Here is a 16731-nt window from a genome sequence, read left to right as displayed (position 1 = left end):
GTTGGGAGCTGCAGGACTTTTTTCTGTCTAAACATGCACAGGGCTGCGCCCTAAATAACAGACAATCTGCTGTCCTTTAATTTTGCCCCAAATTTGTCTCCTGAGGCAGTTGTCTCATTCAATTGCTAGTTACATTTTGCGTCCTGCCTTTGTTCCATGGAATTCTGAGTAGCATAGATAGGGTTATCCCATTTTACCCTCACTACGATCTTGCAAGGTAGGCTTGGCTAGGACTTCATGCCTTCATGCCACTTACATATATCAAACCATGGGGTGGGGTGGGGCTGCGAGTGAGCTGCCCCCTGCTGCCTCACTGCTTTTGCTTTGCATCTGGTTTAGCAAAGAACCCGATCCTGGGTTGTTTGCTGTGATGTCTGAACCTGGCACTCTGGGTTGTTGAGGGAGAAGCAACCCAGAGTTTTAACCCAACAATAAACCATGGGCTAAAACTCTGGGTTGTTTAACCCTCAACAACCCAGTGCTGGGTTTAGACTTCACAGCACACAACCAAGGAACCAATCAACCCATGGTTGGTTGTTACGTGTGAACCTGGTCAGTACAATATCCTGCAGTTTTCTTGCACTTCTGCAGGATCACCCAGTATGGAGAGCCCTGGGTGGCGCCGAGAGGCAGCGACTGGTCCAAAATTGCTCAGGGAGCTTCATGGCTGAGCAGGGATCTGAACCCAGATCTCCCTGGCACAGGTCAAATATGAGAACCGGAGCTGCCATGTCCCCCTGCTTTCCACCCAGCATGCTCTGCACTGCCTTTTCCGTGTGAAAACCCACCGTATCCCGGAGGCAAAATCTGCCGGCCTGATGCTGAGCTTGCTTCTCTGCCCACGCAGGTGTTGAGGAGCCACGTGATGGTACGCGTAGGCGGTGGCTGGGACACACTGGAACACTACCTGGACAAGCACGATCCGTGCCGATGTACCTCTTTCTGTGAGTACGTGGGCCTGGGATGTCGTGCTGGGGCAGTGGGTGTTGAGCGGGTTGCTGCCTCGGTGTGGAGTTGAGAGCAAGTGGAGTGAATCACCCATGTTTCCATGGGGTCTAGCACCACGCCACTAGAGGATTTTGGAGGCAGCCTGAATGCACAACGATCTCTGCTCATCGGAGAAGAAGCTCGCTGCCCTTGTTTTCACAGATCTCCTGTGTTTCGGCTGTGAGAGGCTTTGTGGGTAAATCTAGGCCTCTGCAAATGTTCCTACTTTTCCAGCTGTCAACTGTGAAGATGCCATGTGGTTTCATCTTTCATTTGGCTAATAGCTTAAAATGGTTCTTTAATGGGCACCAGTGGTTAAGAGGTCCTTGCTCAATGGCTTTTGATGGCTGGTGGCTGCTAGCTGCTGGACGCACCTGCCAGCCAGAATGGGGCCTGAAACCAGAGTGCAGTCCTATGTGCATGTGTTGTTACAGCAAACACTGTTCCAGTTTGGGAGCTGGAACATTGTTGGGAAAAGAGATAGAAAATTGATTTGTGTGTGTGTGTATGTGATTGGGTGACAAGAAGAAACTTTGGGAAGCTCCAGGGGCATATTGTCTGCTTTTGGGGAACTGCCACGTCTTTACAGGGCAGCACTGTCTGAGTGCTTTCCTGCTCTCTACACCTCCGTCCCCGGCCTGCTCAGCATGGATACTGCATGTCTTCAGAACTGTATCTTCCCAGGGAAACTGACCCTGTTGCAACTGACTTGGAGACTGCCAATCGTTTAGGAAAGCGGGGAGCATGACGCCACGTTAGCCTGAACTATTAAGTATGTAACAGTGCCAGCTTTCAAGCTTCAGGGATTTCTGAATGAGGATGGGAGAACCAGGGATGTTCGAGCTCACCAAAAGTCTCCAAACTTCACTTTGAAGCTTGGTTCGGCTTGGTCCTGTTCCCATTTGCAATCTGTTTTTTGGCTCATCCGAACAGGAAAAGTGCACCTTTTGAGCAGAAACTGTGCATGGATTGATATGCATTTTTTGAATGCGATCTCAAGTTTGGAATGTGTGAACTTTTGGGCTTGTGAACGGGGCATGTTCCGATGGCAACTGAAACAAAATCCTGGCCTGGGGGGGGATTTGTCGCATTACAACAGCACCCCCTTGTGGCTTGTGGGAGTCATGGTCTCCTTCCACATGATGTTCATTCTTTGCACCAATATGACTTCCATGTGGCCAGAGTTGCCGTTTCATAGAATCATGGAATAGTAGGGTTGGAAGGGGCCTACAAGGCCATCGAGTCCAACCCCCTGCTCAATGCAGGAATCCAAGTCAGAGCATCGTTTCCATTGTCTGCTGTTTGGCATTGCCCACACATGACAACACCAATTTTTGCAACCCAAAGGGCTTTCTGAACAAGGCAAGACAAGAAATAAACTGAGACACCATAGCCATCTTTTGTGCCTAGGAGATGGAACAGGTTCCTGATATAGGAATAGATTTTCTATCTCCCAGACAGCATCGGTGCAAAACCTGTGATGTGGGTACAAGACAATAGTACAAGACAAGACGGAGGAACAATACACATGAGACGGTTGTGCTTCTTGTTCACTGTGCAATGCCATCCCATCCAAAGCATCTGTAAGCCTCCTGAGGGCATTAGTGACTCCCAGTCTGTCCCACCAGATTGAGATGGGGTAGGACAGGCTGGCAAATAACTTTGCAAAAAGTTACTAGTCCATAAGGATGAATCTACTGGGCCTATGGGGCCCTGCCCCAAATCTATTTCTCAGGGCCCTGAATCTATTCCACGGGGCCCTGAGTGGGGATTGGTGCTAATGGAAGGATTTTTCTCAGCTTAACTGCCTTGCAGTGGGCAATTTTCAAAGGAGTTTTCAGGTGGAGAGGGAAGGGTTAACTTTTCCTACTTGCTGTAATATCCCCCCCCCCCCCAATCTTCCCCTGCATGGTAATTAGGCTTAGAAAACAGCTTTTCCCATTGGTTTGGAATGATCTGAGCCAGGGTGCAAATGAATGGAAGAATGTATTTTATTTGAGATTATTTGGATGAGAATCATCCAAATGGGCTGGCAGTGCCTCTTGTGAAATTTAAAGAAATCCTAGTAACTATTTCTAAATTTTCATATAAAGATTTAAATTAGCATACGCATCAGTTTTGCATCCTATGTCCCTGGACTCCAGTTCTCTTAGCACACTCCTGCATCGAGCAACACTCCTGCAGTAGGTCATTTCTGACCTTCACAAAACAGAGAACCACGTTGGTGTGCATAAGGCCCGGGAAGAGATCCTTGCTTGCTGCCAAAGACCAGGAGTGTCTGTTTTCAGGCCTGACTTTGGAGGTTCAGTTGGAAAGAAGCCGTTGCCTATTAACAAAGGTCTGCAGATGTTGACATGGCTTATTGGCTGGCTGTTATCTGTGATTGCCCTCAGTCCCTTCCCCTGTGTCTTCTGGCATGCAGGGTCTTCTGGTGGGCAGGGAGAAGATAAGAAATGGTGGTGGGGTCTCTCCTGCTGCTCAGGTAGGACTCCTGCTGTTTATCCACCCGAAAACAGCAGTGAAAATGACGCCGATCCATGGGGTGCCAGGCGTCTTGCTCGCCAGAGGGCTGGCTGCACTCGCCCTTGGCGAGCTGACTGCTGGATTTGTGGATGCTTACCCATTTGTCTTTCTTGAGGTTGAAACACAGGTTTGTTTGGTTTGCTTTGTCTCCCCGCACACCCCTTCCTATGCCAGCTCACTTGTTTTGCTGTTCTTTATCTTTTGCAGCCCACCGTCTGACACAGACGCGGGGGCTTGGTTTCTCCCCCCAGAAGATGGCCAACCCGGGCAGCCCCCAAGCGGGCAGCCCCAGCACCCAACGCCGGGCGGAAGCTCTGAGCCTGCACAAGTTCTCTGAACCCCTCCGTGTGGGGGACAAGCGGCTCTCGGCTGGAGGGGACTCGAGTCACGCTAAGGGGAACCGTCCCAGCCACCCGATGAAGGGAGACTCCACCCCTCCGAGACAAATGTCTGGCACCCCATCGGTGGTGAGGCATGATGGCCTCCCTGCGAGGCCTGGTTCGACCAGCCAGAGCGCCGCCAGTCCCTCGAGGGGGTCCACAGGCCAGGCTCACCGGGACACCTGCGATTCCCGCGTGCTGAACACCCTCAGGTAAAATGTCCCAGGATGGGTTTGCCGCTTGCTTTTTGGTCGATGACCCTGGCCGGTGGTTGTCACTAAAGCTGAAACAATAAATATATTTACTTTTATTTATGTACTAGCAAAGGAACCTGGATTCACATGGCCCTTCGTTAGATACTGTAAAGCTTTCAAGTAAACCTATCAGCTGTCAGGGTTGGACACGTTTTGCCTGCCCTGTCTTAGTAAAGCCATGTCCGCTGCCACTCCTGGGCACAGCCCCTGCCAGGTGCACCCCTGTAGCCCCATAAGGGAAGGGTCTTGCACCTCATTTCATGGAAGGGGGCTGCCCCATGGCAGGCAGGGAGGGGGCAGGCATCTGACTCTGGCCCTTGGCTTACTGATCTCCCCTGGCTTCAAAGCGTATGGACCGCAAAGCTATGCACTGCTTAGGGACGTCTGCCCCTAGGGACTGAAAATGTTACTGCAGTCTTCAACCACATGGACACATTTAAATTAATTTAAAATAATTAACTTGTTTGAAAAGCAAAATAACCCTGATGTACACACACATAGAGTCCCCTTAGTACGCATGTCAAGTTTCAGGTGTCTCGGTTTCACGGTCTTGGAGCAATGATGCAGAGGGATGGATGGACAGACAGACAGACATCCTCTGTTATTATTAATGTTATAGATTGTGAGGATTTCTCCCTTCACCCTTCAGACAAATCCTAGGGAGATTTACAAAAAAAAAAACATTAATTGCCGTTAAATCCATCGAAAACATACTAACAATATATTAAAAGCAGCAAATCTAAAGAGAGCAGCTGAGATAAAAACGACTAGATTTAAAAGCCTGGAAAGGGTTTTTGCCTGGCCTGGAAATGACATTAAGGGAAGCAACAATTGAGCCTCCCTTGGCATGGCTACAGAAAAGGGCCTTTTGGCAGGGAGTACCTATAGAACAAAACAGGAAGCCCTACAGCACCTTAAAGACGTGGAACACACTTATCTATCAGGGAACTCTATGATTAGAAGAAGCCATCCTTCCCATAGGATGGGAAGTGTAGGCCTTTTAAAAGGTGGATGTCTTATTTATTTATTTATTTTTACATTTATATACTGCCTTTTTTCCTCTTGCAAGGAATCCAAGGTGGCTTATATGATCCACCTCACCTCCTCTCCATTTTATCCTCACAACAGCCTTGTGAGGTAGGCTAGGCTAAGGGTCAGCCACTGGCCCAAAGTCACCCAGTGAGCTTCATGGCTGCGCGGGGACTTGACCTTGGGTCTCCTGGGTCCCAGTCCGGCACTCTCATCGCTACGCCACCCTATTTTTTTATTTTTTTTTAGCAAACAAGGCAGTATATAAATGTTAATAATAAATAAAATTAAGATGGTGCTTGGCCTCAGCAATTAAGCACTTGCATTAAAAACAACAAGGAAAAAACATCTCCAGAAATGCCCTCTGTTTGTTTAGCAAAGCCTGCTTTTAGTAGATCAGACAAGTTTTTTCATTCCATCGATCTGATGGATTAAAGGTTTCGGCCTTAATTTTCAGTGTCTTGCGCTTCAACGGTTTCTTTAATTTTGTTTATGACGGCTGGGATGATCAGGGTGCCAGGTGCTGAAACCTGCGGCCAGAATAGATGAAAACCGAGAGTTGACTTAATAGCAGCTTGTGAGACATGGGGAGGGGTGAGAAATCTTTCCCCTCTCCGTGTTGGGGGCCCTCTGGGATGATAGAAACAAAAGCACCCCCCCCACCCCATCGGATTAGCTAAAACTGACTCACCCACCAGAACGGAAGCCGCGGGGGGCGGGTGCCCTGTTCTTATGGTGACCGACTGCACACTTGCACTAGGAAAACATCGCAGAGAGGGAGGGGCATCAGTCACCCAGATCCAGCCACTGCAACAAGAGAGCCAGTGTGGTGTAGTGGTGAGAGTGTTGGACTGGGACTCAGGAGAGCTGGGTTCTAGCCCCCACTCGACTAGGAAGCTCACTGGGTGACTTTTTGGCAGTTGCCGACTCAGCGTAACCTACCTCACAGGGTTGTTGTGAGGATAAAATGGAGAGGAGGAGGAACACATTGGAAAGCTCCTTTAGAGTTCTGCCTGGTTCCAACTGAAACCCGGAGCAGATTCTCCGCCCCTCAGACATCGGAGCCACCGGCCTCCACTGACCCAAGAGCGTTTTGACTGGGAATGCCGGGGATTGAACCCAGGGCCTCCTGCATGCGACGCACGAGTGCCGCCTCTGAGCCATGGCTCCTCCCCTAAAAGCCGCATGTGGGGCCAGCTTAATACGGAGCCGGGCCATTGGCCGATTCCATCGCAGTACAATTCACTCCGGTTGGCAGCAGCTCTTCGGGTCTGTTCCCAGCCCTGTCACGGGCGATGACAGGGCGTGAGCCTGGGGCCGCTTGTAGGCAAAGCCGGCGCTCTGCCCCCGGGACCTGAACCCCTCCGGTGGCACAGGGCAGCGGTCCAAGATGGGATCCCCTCTCCCGGCATCCTGAAGTGGTACACTTCCGAGAGGGCTGTACCGTAGTTTTCCCCCTCTCCGTCGCTGTGGCAGGGTGGGCGCTTGTGGTCCTCCAGATATTGTTCGACTGCCGCTTCCATCATCCCTCGCTATTAGGGGTGCTGGCTTGGGCTGATGGGAGTTGCGGTCCAGCAACCTCTGGAGCACCAGAGGTTGCCCTAGGATCCCTGCACTGTGCTCCGTTTGGGGGTCTCCAGCTTCTCTGTGCTGAGGGGAGAAACGTTGATGGGGGAGAAACGCACGGAGGAGGACGAGGAGACCACGAGGGAAGCAGCCTGCTTGTTAACCTGAGCTCAGGAGGACATCCAAGGCAGGAAATGGCTTGGCTGTCGGTCAGAGCTGGAACAAGGCCCATTTTTGGTGTAATGCATGGATCCACTTCAATTGGCCATATATATTTTAGGCTGCATTATCAGTTTCTGCCTTTGGGGTGGTTTCAGCCTTCCTGCTTCCTGTTTTCCATTGTAGTTGCACACTGTGTACGCAACGTTTATCTAGCTGCCTAGTTACATTGGCGTGGGTGTGTCTGTGTGTGCATGTGTCTTTGTGTGTCATGCCGTGACTCCATGGGAGCAAGGAACTTTGTGCTGGGTGCAAATGTTACCAAATCCAGCTTCTGGAGAATCTCAGGCCCTTCCCTAGCTACAGACATGTTGACTGTCTTTAATCACAAAGTCCCTTCACGTCCTCTCACCCTTTTCATAGAGCTTTAAACAAAGCACCATGTTTGGCTTGGCTCCCCTTGGATTAACTGTTGGAACTAAATCTGAGACTATTCACGGTATTGCCTGTGTGAAATCGGTCCTGTTTAACCTGCACCAAATGGGTCCAAAGCACCCCAGTGGGTAACCAAGCTAGTCCCAGCAGGTAAACATCACCACAGAACATCACTACCGACGAGATTGTAACTTGAAACCATGTTTATGGCTTTATTGCAGAAAAGTCAGGGGAAAATACAAAACAACGAAAATGGCATGGTGGTTATATGAGCATTAGAAACTGTCTCTCCAGTTACAAGGAAAGAGAATGCAACATAAGCAAAAGATAAATCAAAAGAATTGTGATTGCCAAAGCAGGTGCTATGAACTTGACCAATAAGATAACGGCTTGAGCATCTAACATTGTGATGGCTCCTCTTTCCTACTTGCGCTTCCAAGCTAAACGAAAAAATTCAACCTCTGTGTTAACCCTCCCGTGGCCACCTCCTGCTTCTTACTTGAATACAACACTTATGCTGAAGGATTACTAAGTTCCTCTAGGCATGGGAAGAATAGAGAAAGGAGTTGGAGTGAACAGAAAACTCAAGACTTGGGAATAATTCCAGATGTCACCTCTGAAGATGGGATTCCAAATCCCCTCCTCAAACTATAACCTCCAAGTCCCAAACCAGCAGAAAACAACAGAATGACATTTAATACGGATAAATGCCAAGTTCTGCACCTAGGAAAAAGAAACCAAAGGCACAGTTACAAGATGGGGGATACGTGGCTCAACAACACTACAAGCGAGAAAGATCTTGGAATTGTTGTCTATCACAAGCTGAATATGAGCCAACAATGTGATGTGGCTGCAGAAAAGGCAAATGCTATTTTGGGCTGCATTAATAGAAGCATAGCTTCCAAATCCCGGGAAGTACTAGTTCCCCTCTACTCAGCACTGGTTAGGCCTCATCTGGAGTACTGTGTCCAGTTCTGGGCACTGCACTTTAAGAAGGATGCAGACAAACTGGAGAGAGTTCAGAGGCGGGCAACAAAGATGATCAGGGGACTGGAAACAAAGCCCTATGAAGAGAGACTGAAAGAACTGGGCATGTTTAGCCTTGAGAAGAGAAGACTGAGGGGAGATATGATAGCACTCTTCAAGTCCTTGAAAGGTTGTCACAGAGAAAAAGGCCAGGATCTCTTCTCGATCATCCCAGAGTGCAGGACACGGAATAATGGGCTCAAGTGACAGGAAGCCAGATTCCGGCTGAACATCAGGAGAAACTTCCTGACTGTAAGAGCAATATGACAATGGAACCAATTACCTAGGGCGGTGGTGGGCTCTCCCACACTGGAGGCGTTCAAGACGAGGCTGGACAGCCATCTGTCAGGGATGCTCTGACTTGGATTCCTGCATTGAGCAGGGGGTTGGACTCGATGGCCTTGTAGGCCCCTTCCAACCCTACTATTCTATGATTCTAACCCAGAAATCACTCCAAGTCCCAAACCCAGAAATCACTCCAAGTCCCAAACCCAGAAATCACTCCAAGTCCCAAAGTCTAAGAGTCTAAAGAGGTCCATAGTTACCTAAATCCGTGGGCCTGGTGGCATGGCAGAAAGAGGGAAGAGCAGGAGCAGAAACAAAAGCACCCCCCCGGAGCTCCCATTCCCTGGGCTTTTATACCCCTGCTCTGGTCAAAGGTGGGACCTAAGAGCAATGAGACAATCAGCCTCCAATAGGAAACGTGGTGCACGTGGGTAGAGCATTTGCTCACCAATCAGAAACAAGGTGTCCCATCTATTTCCCATAATTTCATGTGTCTGGGGAACGTGTCTGGCACCATTACGAATGGGCTACTTTGAAATGTCCCAACATATGACCCAAAGTCTACCATCTGGGCATGCTATCTTGATTGACACCTTTCTCTGTGATACATCTTCTTTGAACTCCCGGTCATCCTTGGCCATTTTTGGTCATATCCGCCCAAACGCCTCCTCCTAGTTGTCGCTCGTGCTCAGGGCTACACTTCCCCGCCCAACTCGCATCGAGCTGGGACATTCTCTTCTCAGCAGGTGTACACCATGAGAAGTCAAAACCGTGCTTTTCCTCCTCTCAGTAGGCATCTGAGCATGCTCAGCTCTGCTGTTCATCTCACTTGGACACCCTTCCAGCACGTCGTGGCCTTGAGCAAGCTCTGTGAAGCCGCTTGTAAAGACAGCTGCATTTTTCCCCCTTCTTCAAAGACAGTCCTGCAAAATCTTGGTTAGAGTCTCAGTTAGTGAAATAACATCATTTAGTATAGAATCAAGCTTCGCCATCTTCTCGCCCAGGGGTCAAGAGTCTGGAACATAAAGCTGGTTACGAGTCTGGGGTCGTTCTAGGGGCTCTTCTTGTAGGCCTCTCCCAGATTAAATCAGCCATCTTTACTCTTTGTTAACCCTTTTTAGTACCAGATTAACAGCCTGCATGGCCCTTAACATCTTAAAAGCATCTATGTGTGTTATGCCATGATTCCATGGGAGCAGTGAACATTATGCTAGGTGCAGATGTTACCAAATCCAGCTCCCTGAGAATTTCAGCATTTCTTTCTTTCCTCTCCTTCATCTACAAAAGCAAGTTTCTAGCCCTTATGACGGTGAAGATACCATGTGGACTATGCTTCTTGAAATCTCAAAAGCCAATGGGGTGGCTGCATAAGATTCCTGTCAGCACTGACAGGCGGTTAGAACACCAGCTTTGCCTGCTTTGCATGCAGAAGGTCTCAGTTCTCAGTACCTTTGGTTAAAAGGATCTCAAGACTGTGAAAAACCTTTCTCCCCCTGAGGCCCTAGGGAGTTGCTTCCGCTCAGAACAGACAATGTTGAGTTTCCAGTTTGGAAACGAAAGTGCAGGGAGGAGAAAAAGAGGACGGTATGACGAGGACAGGGGGGCAATTGCCAGTCTAGGCAAAAACACACCCTTCATGGGGTCCCTGCCATAAATGCTCCCTTGCTTTGCTGTCATAAGGATGGGAACTTAACTTGCATAAAAGGAAACCCACCACGCCTTTTAAAAATAGTTGCACTATTTTTGCAACTATTCTGTTGCAGTTTAGTTTTTGCAACTATTTTTTAGTTTTTGCAACTATTCTAACTATTCTAAACTATTTTTTAGTTTTTGCAACTATTCTAAATAGTTTTTGCAACTATTCTAACTATTCTTCTGTGGTGCTTCCCCTGGGTGTTTCGACCGGTGCAGGTGGGAAATGCAGCTTTGTTTTAAATCCATACCCTGCCTCCGAAATAGACAGTGCTGCCCTCTACAGGAGCCAGTTCTGCCTAATTCTTACCACTAAGGCGACTTCTTGAGTTCATTTCTCAAGGTGACTCTCAAGTCTTTTCTCCCAAGGGAGAAAAAAAATGCTGGTACACCTCAAATAGTGGGGGATTTTTCTTTAAACACAAATGGGGTGGGATTTTCTCAGGCAGCAGACCTGTGACTTCATAATCTTGGCACATGGGCATTTTCAGTCTTGCCAGTTTCCGGGTGTAGTTCAGCAACAAAGTACATGTGTGCAGATCTATTCTTTCTTTCTTCATAATATTTTTATCACTCTCCTCCTCCCAAAAAGCTCCTGGATTGTTTTACGTGCAGCCAGTAAAACAAGACAGTGCCTGCCCACAGACTTGCAACCTGAAAAGACACGACACACAAGGAAAAGGGGATGAGGAGGGAAGAGGGGGGAAAATAAAGTCATTGTTTAGCAGGGCTGGTGGAATTGCTGAGCAGAGGACCGGGGGGGGGGGAATTTGGGGATTTGGGCACCTGTGGCAGACTGCACTCAAGGCCTTGAAGGGCCACATGCGATCTTTGGCATGCGGTTGCCCACCTATGGTTTAGCTATTGGAAAAAGAATTGCCGCAATTATAGGATTGTCCCTAAAAGCTGAGGTTTAGGGGAAGTCCCTACCGAAAGGGACAAGATTGGCCATTGTCCTAACACGGAGATGAAAACAAACGGCCACAAAAGGGGCAGGAGGGAACGGGTGTTGTATTGTGGCGGTGAGTTGTGAGCCAGGATGTCCCGAGTGCAAATCTTCCTCAAGCTAGAATCTGAGTGTGGGGCTGCACTCTCTCAGACCTCCCTTCCCCCAGCTTGCAATATGGAGATGATATTACTGGACTGCCCTACAGGGGGGTTGTTCCATATGCCTTGAGAGAATATATGTATGTGATACACATTTCTGGCACTTTGGAAAAACGCTGCATAAATGCAGAGCGGCCTGACAAAAGCAATCGATATCGATCTGTGCTCTGCCTCTCTCCTGCTCCAGGTCCCCGAGAGCCCGGCGTCTTTCTGGAGACAGCGACTCCTCCGCATCGTCTGTGCACAGTGGCACCCTGGGAAGAAGGCGGAATGACGAAGGCAGTGGCCTGGCGCTCAGGAAGGAGCCCGGGAGACGGATCTCCGAAGGGGCCGGCCTGCAGGCCCACGCCAGTCCAAAGAGGCAGCCGGCCAGCCGCAGCCAGTCACGGGACCGGGGGGGCCTGCCGAGGCCGTCCCCGGGGGCCTGGCGGACCGAGGCGGAGGAGCGGGGACGTCCCCGGATGCCAAATGGGCGCAGCAAGCCTGTCGCCCAGAGCCCCCGCCCCCGGGCCCGCAGCCAGGGGAGACCCGCCGGAGAGCCTGTGCTCCTTATCAGCCGAGGGAAGGATGGGCAGCACTCGTGGACACGAGCCGAGAGGCCCAAGGAGAACGCGGGGTGCTCCGGAAGAGCCACCCCCAGGACCAAGAGCCCCGCCAGGGGCCACTTCACCGCAGCGGGCTCCAGGAGCCCAGCACTCAGCCGCCGCAGGGAGTCACTTCCCACCCCGAAAGTGGCCGATCCCTCGGCCCGGATGCCTCCGCTCGCTCTGGGCTCTCAGAAGCCACGGCCACCGAGTTCGACGCCCCCGCGCGGGCCTGTCTGGCAGCCCCGGCCCAGGGAGAGCTGGCAGTCCTCGGAGAGTCTGGGGCAGGAGCTGGAGGAGCTGGCCCACACCTTCCGGACCCCACTGTGCCTGGACCCGAGCCAGGAGCAGCAGCTGTTCCGGCGGCTGGAGGAGGAGTTCCTGGCGAACTCCCAGATGATGGGCATGGAGGAGGATGGAGAACAGGAGCCGGCGGAGCCCTCGGGCCGGGTCTGCGAGGGCCCTCGGCTGCTGCAGACCACCCCTGACCAAGGGGCCGCCGACTCCGCCTACTGCTCCTCCAGCTCCTCCTCCTCCTCCCTCAACTTCTTCAGCAAGTACGGCCTCCAGCCAGAGCCCAAGGACGAGCCCAGGAGGAATGCCGCCTCCCAGAGGCTCTGGGCCTCCGAGGCGGGCCCCTCTGCCCAGGCCGACTTCCCCAATGGTGCCACCGACACCTCTGACCTCTGGGACTCGCCTGGACCCCTCGAGCGGGCCGTGCGCTGGCGGAAACCGGCCCTGTCCAGCTCTTCGGACGAAAGCAACTACTACGCGGGCCTGAACGACCTGCAAGAGGTCCAGGAGGGCCTTGAGATTCCCGAGCCCCTGGTGGACAGTCCGTGGGCCACCGTGGAACTGTTGGCCTCCGACGGGCACCCGGAGTCTTTGCCCTGCACGGTGGCTGGGGAACCCCTCACAGAGCCCCCTGACAGCTCCCTGGAAGCCCCCGAGGGGGTCGTTCTCCGGCCAAAGTCATCCCTGAAGAAACCCGACCGCGTGCCTTCCATCTACAAGCTCAAGCTGCGCCCCAAGATCAAGCCCCGCACCGACTCCCAGCCAGACAAAGGCCCCTCGAAGATCCCCACTCCCCTCAGCTACGCGGGGGCCAGCAAGTCCCCAGCAGGGGGCGCCTCGCCCAAAGACAGCCCGTCCAAGCGCCCCTCGGAGCACAGGCCCTGGGCGGCCCTGCACAGCGTCTTCTCCTCCTTCGGGGAGCCTCCCCGGGGCCCGGTGGAGATGGGGGCGGCCGACGAGGGCACTTGGGCCTAGGTGGCGCTGGGGGACATCGCCCGTCCCCTCCCCCCCGCCAGCTGCAGCTGCTTCCATCTGTTGCGCCACTGCCTACTCCCTGCTGCTGCCTGGGGACAAATATTCCCTTTGTGACCCTGAGATTTGCTGCTGTTTCGAAAGGATTTGTTTTGGGTGTGGGTGTTTTGTGGGAAGCCTGTGGTTTTTTGAAGGCTGAACTTCGTTTTTATTTTATTCTTTAGCTGAGGCTGGAGGGTGGCATGGCTTGAGTGCAGTCTCCTCCTGCAACCCAGTGCCCGCCAGACGTGCTGGGCCATAGCTTCCATCATTTCCAGCCAGCACCCGGGGATGATGGGAATTGCAGTCCAACACATTTGGAGGGCACCGGGTTGGGGAAGGCTGCTTTGGTGGCAGTTCCTTTTTTGTGAAATGCTTTCAGGAGAAGTCCTCGAGCACTGGAGACCCACAGGGAGGCCTCTAAGCCTTCGGGGTGGATATTCACGCCCTCGGCCTCCCGTTGCAATACTTTGTGTTGAGTCTGATCACTTTCATTTTCATTGGCCTTCCGAAGAACTCCGTAGCACTTTTGATCTCTGAACCTCTCTGACCTACACCTCGGCCTCCTTTGGGGATGTTTGGACAAGAAGGCCTAGCAACAAAACCCCATCTGGGCGGACGCTGGAGATCCTTGGAGTCCTGAGAATTGTGATAGATGGTGGGGGGGAGTGTTCACATATTGGGGCAGTGGGAGGGTGGGGGGAGGCGGTATGGTGTGACTGACTCCTGCTATGCAAGCTGACGGTGTTTCTTAAAACGCCTATTTTAGGGGATTCTGCTTTGAACAAGCTGTGCGTTTGGAAAGGGCAGCGGGGAGGGCGATACTGAAGTATTGCACATGAATTTCTCTTCAGTGGGACCCTCTTGGTTTCCTGGGATCCAGGCTGTTCAAGTACACTCAACCCTACTCCCCCCCCCCTCCATTTCCACCCTGACGTACTGTAGGTGTTTTTAATAATCTATGCATATTTATGTAAGTAATACGGAGAGTCTGTTCCTCTCTTTTCCCAAGTGCTGCCTCCCGTAGAGCGCCGGCCATCCGACCCCAAGAATGTAGCCGATTGAACTGACCTGCAAGCTCTCTAAACCCTGACAGTAAAAACAGACCAATCATGCGGTTTGCCTCTGTGCCTTTCTTGCAGAAGCGTCTGTGTCTCTGTGTGTATGGGGCCAGCCCAAGATGTCTTTGGGGGTGTTCTGTTGCTCTGGGCCAGGGGTGCGGACCCTCTTTCAGCTTGAGGGCTGAATTCCGTTTTGGAGGCGCTTCGGGGGGCCACGTGCCCCTGGTGGGTCGGGCCAAAGGCAAAAGGGCTGGGGCCAAAGGCAATGGGGTGAAGCTAAAATAGCCCTTCCTGCCAGTACCCCAGCCTTAGGAGAGGCATCCCAGCCGCTTAAGATGGGGAAAAGCTGCACAAACCCCAGGAACCACCCAACCATCAGTGGTTGAGCAAAATGGGGTGGGCTGAATTTGGTCTGCCGAGCCAGAGTTTCTGCACCCCTGCTTTGGACAAATTAAAATTTTGGTCCCCACTCCTCCCTTTTGCACACCATTACAAGAGCGCACAAAACACTCAGGGGTTGACTGAGACACTTACTCATTTGTGTTTATAACGGGTGTGTTACTTCTTCGCTTCTCTTGAAGTTCTGGACGCCACACTTTATGGAGGGCATAGAGCAGCATTCACCACCCAGATGTTCTGCACCACAACTGCAAGGATTCCTGGTCAGTGGCCATGCTGACCGGGGCTGATGGGAACTGACAATCATAACATTCTGAAGGGCACCAGGTTGCGGAAGGCTGCACTGAGCAGGGGGTTGGACTCGATGATTTTGTAGGCCCCTTTCAACCCTACTATTCTGTGATTGTAGACAGATTGGAAAAGGTTCAGATTAGGAGAGCGACAAAGATGGTCAGGAGTATGGAAAACAAGTCCCATGAGGTTGAAGAAGCTGGGAATGTTTAGCTTGGTGAAGAGAAGATGGAGTGGGGACAAGATAGCGCTTTAACCTGAAGGGCTGCCATCACACAGAAGGCAGGACTAGATCTCATGGACTTCAGTTACAGGAGAGTGGAGTTCAGCTGAACATTCGGTGAAGTCTTAACAGTAAGAGCAGTTTGGCCATGTCTTGACAACTGCCGGGTGGGGTGGGGAGACTGCTGTTCACTGGAGGTCTTCAAGCAGAGGCTGGAATGCCATCATTTGTGAATGCTCTCACTCTGGATTCCCTGCATCCAGCAGGGGGTGGACTAGATGGCCTTCAAAGTACCCTCCAACTCTAGGATTCTATCCCCCACCCTGCCGCCCTTTACAACTGCCTCCATGGGCAGCAAGTGGAGAACAGGAGGCGCTCACTGCAACACCAGCACTCGTGGACATTTTGTTCCCAAGACTAGTTTGCTTCTGTGGTTTTGTGGCCATCCGTGTCGCATCTGTACAAAATGTGGCTGAGGCCTCGTTTGCGCTCCTGGGTGTCAAAATGTGACTTGCAGCCTTCTCCTGCTCCAAAGAGCTTGGCGCAGCTGATGGACATGGTCTCCCATCTCACCTCCTCCCCCTCCCTGGCACCCTTTCAAACTTCCCTGAGCCTTCCCAGGTAGAGGTCCTGAGGCCTCCCACCATTTTATTTATTTCATTTCTATACTGCTCAATCACCGAAGCTCTTAATCGGTGCTAAGAGGAGCACGGTCGGAACATAGAGGTCTTTCCCCTGCTGCCGCTGGGCTGGCTCTGTGCTTGTGTGCGCGCCCATGTGTTTTTGGGTGGGGGTCATGGGGGTGGTAAGGAGCCCAGTACATCTGCGTCACTGTGATGGTGAGGTTAAGGGGACAGTAGCAGGAAACCCAGTTTTCCATGCTGTTTAGGAGCTAAGGAACTGCTCAGCTGGATCATCAGACTCAAGTCCATCGTCTTGCGGGTCACCCAGATGCCTCTAGGAAGCACAACCAGGGTGCAAAGGGGCTGGCCAGCCTGTCTTGGTTGCCCCCTTACAACTGGAAATGAAAGGTATGCTGCAGTGGCAGGCAAACTGTTTTGGCCGGGGAGATGGATTGATGATGCCAACTGGGGAACCCGAAACCCTGCCAGAGTCCATGGAATACCCATGTTATCTCTGGCTGGAGATAGCATGGAAATTCCTCCTTGGAAAGGCAACTGGAGCAAAGGAGATTCCCTTGGTTATCTCTGATCGGTATGCCCAGCCCTTCGCGGGCCGTATCAGGCACCTCCAAGGACTGGAGGCCGTCCTCTCCTGATATACTGCCTCTGTATAAGGGGGATGTATTCAGCTGCCGTGGCTAATCCCTGAGTGAATTTGCTTCAATGCAGCGTTTTATAAATGGTCGCCGTGAGTTCCACAGTGGACATGAATTCCACGTGTTAATTCCGTATTGTGCAAATA

The 16731-nt window shown here is 51.8% G+C and overlaps 1 protein-coding gene across 2 annotated transcripts in view; it reads left to right on the top strand.

The window, feature by feature from the left end:
• Positions 1-14447, top strand: part of GAS2L1 (growth arrest specific 2 like 1) — a 62102-nt gene extending 47655 nt beyond the window's left edge. For both annotated transcript variants that reach the window (XM_084820354.1, XM_084820353.1), the window contains exons 4-6: positions 848-944; positions 3718-4102; positions 11631-14447. In XM_084820354.1, coding sequence (XP_084676480.1) covers positions 848-944; positions 3718-4102; positions 11631-13296 — 2148 coding nt within the window. In that variant the 3' untranslated portion in view covers positions 13297-14447. The remainder of the gene's footprint in view (positions 1-847; positions 945-3717; positions 4103-11630) is intronic.
• The last annotated feature ends 2284 nt before the right edge of the window (positions 14448-16731 follow it).

The sequence above is a fragment of the Heloderma suspectum genome, chromosome 13 (assembly GCF_057233095.1).
Source record: "Heloderma suspectum isolate Gila_16-S chromosome 13, 16-S_ref, whole genome shotgun sequence".
NCBI lineage: Eukaryota > Metazoa > Chordata > Lepidosauria > Squamata > Helodermatidae > Heloderma > Heloderma suspectum.
Note: the sequence above shows the minus strand (reverse complement) of the source record. Positions and strands in the feature narration are given on the sequence as shown.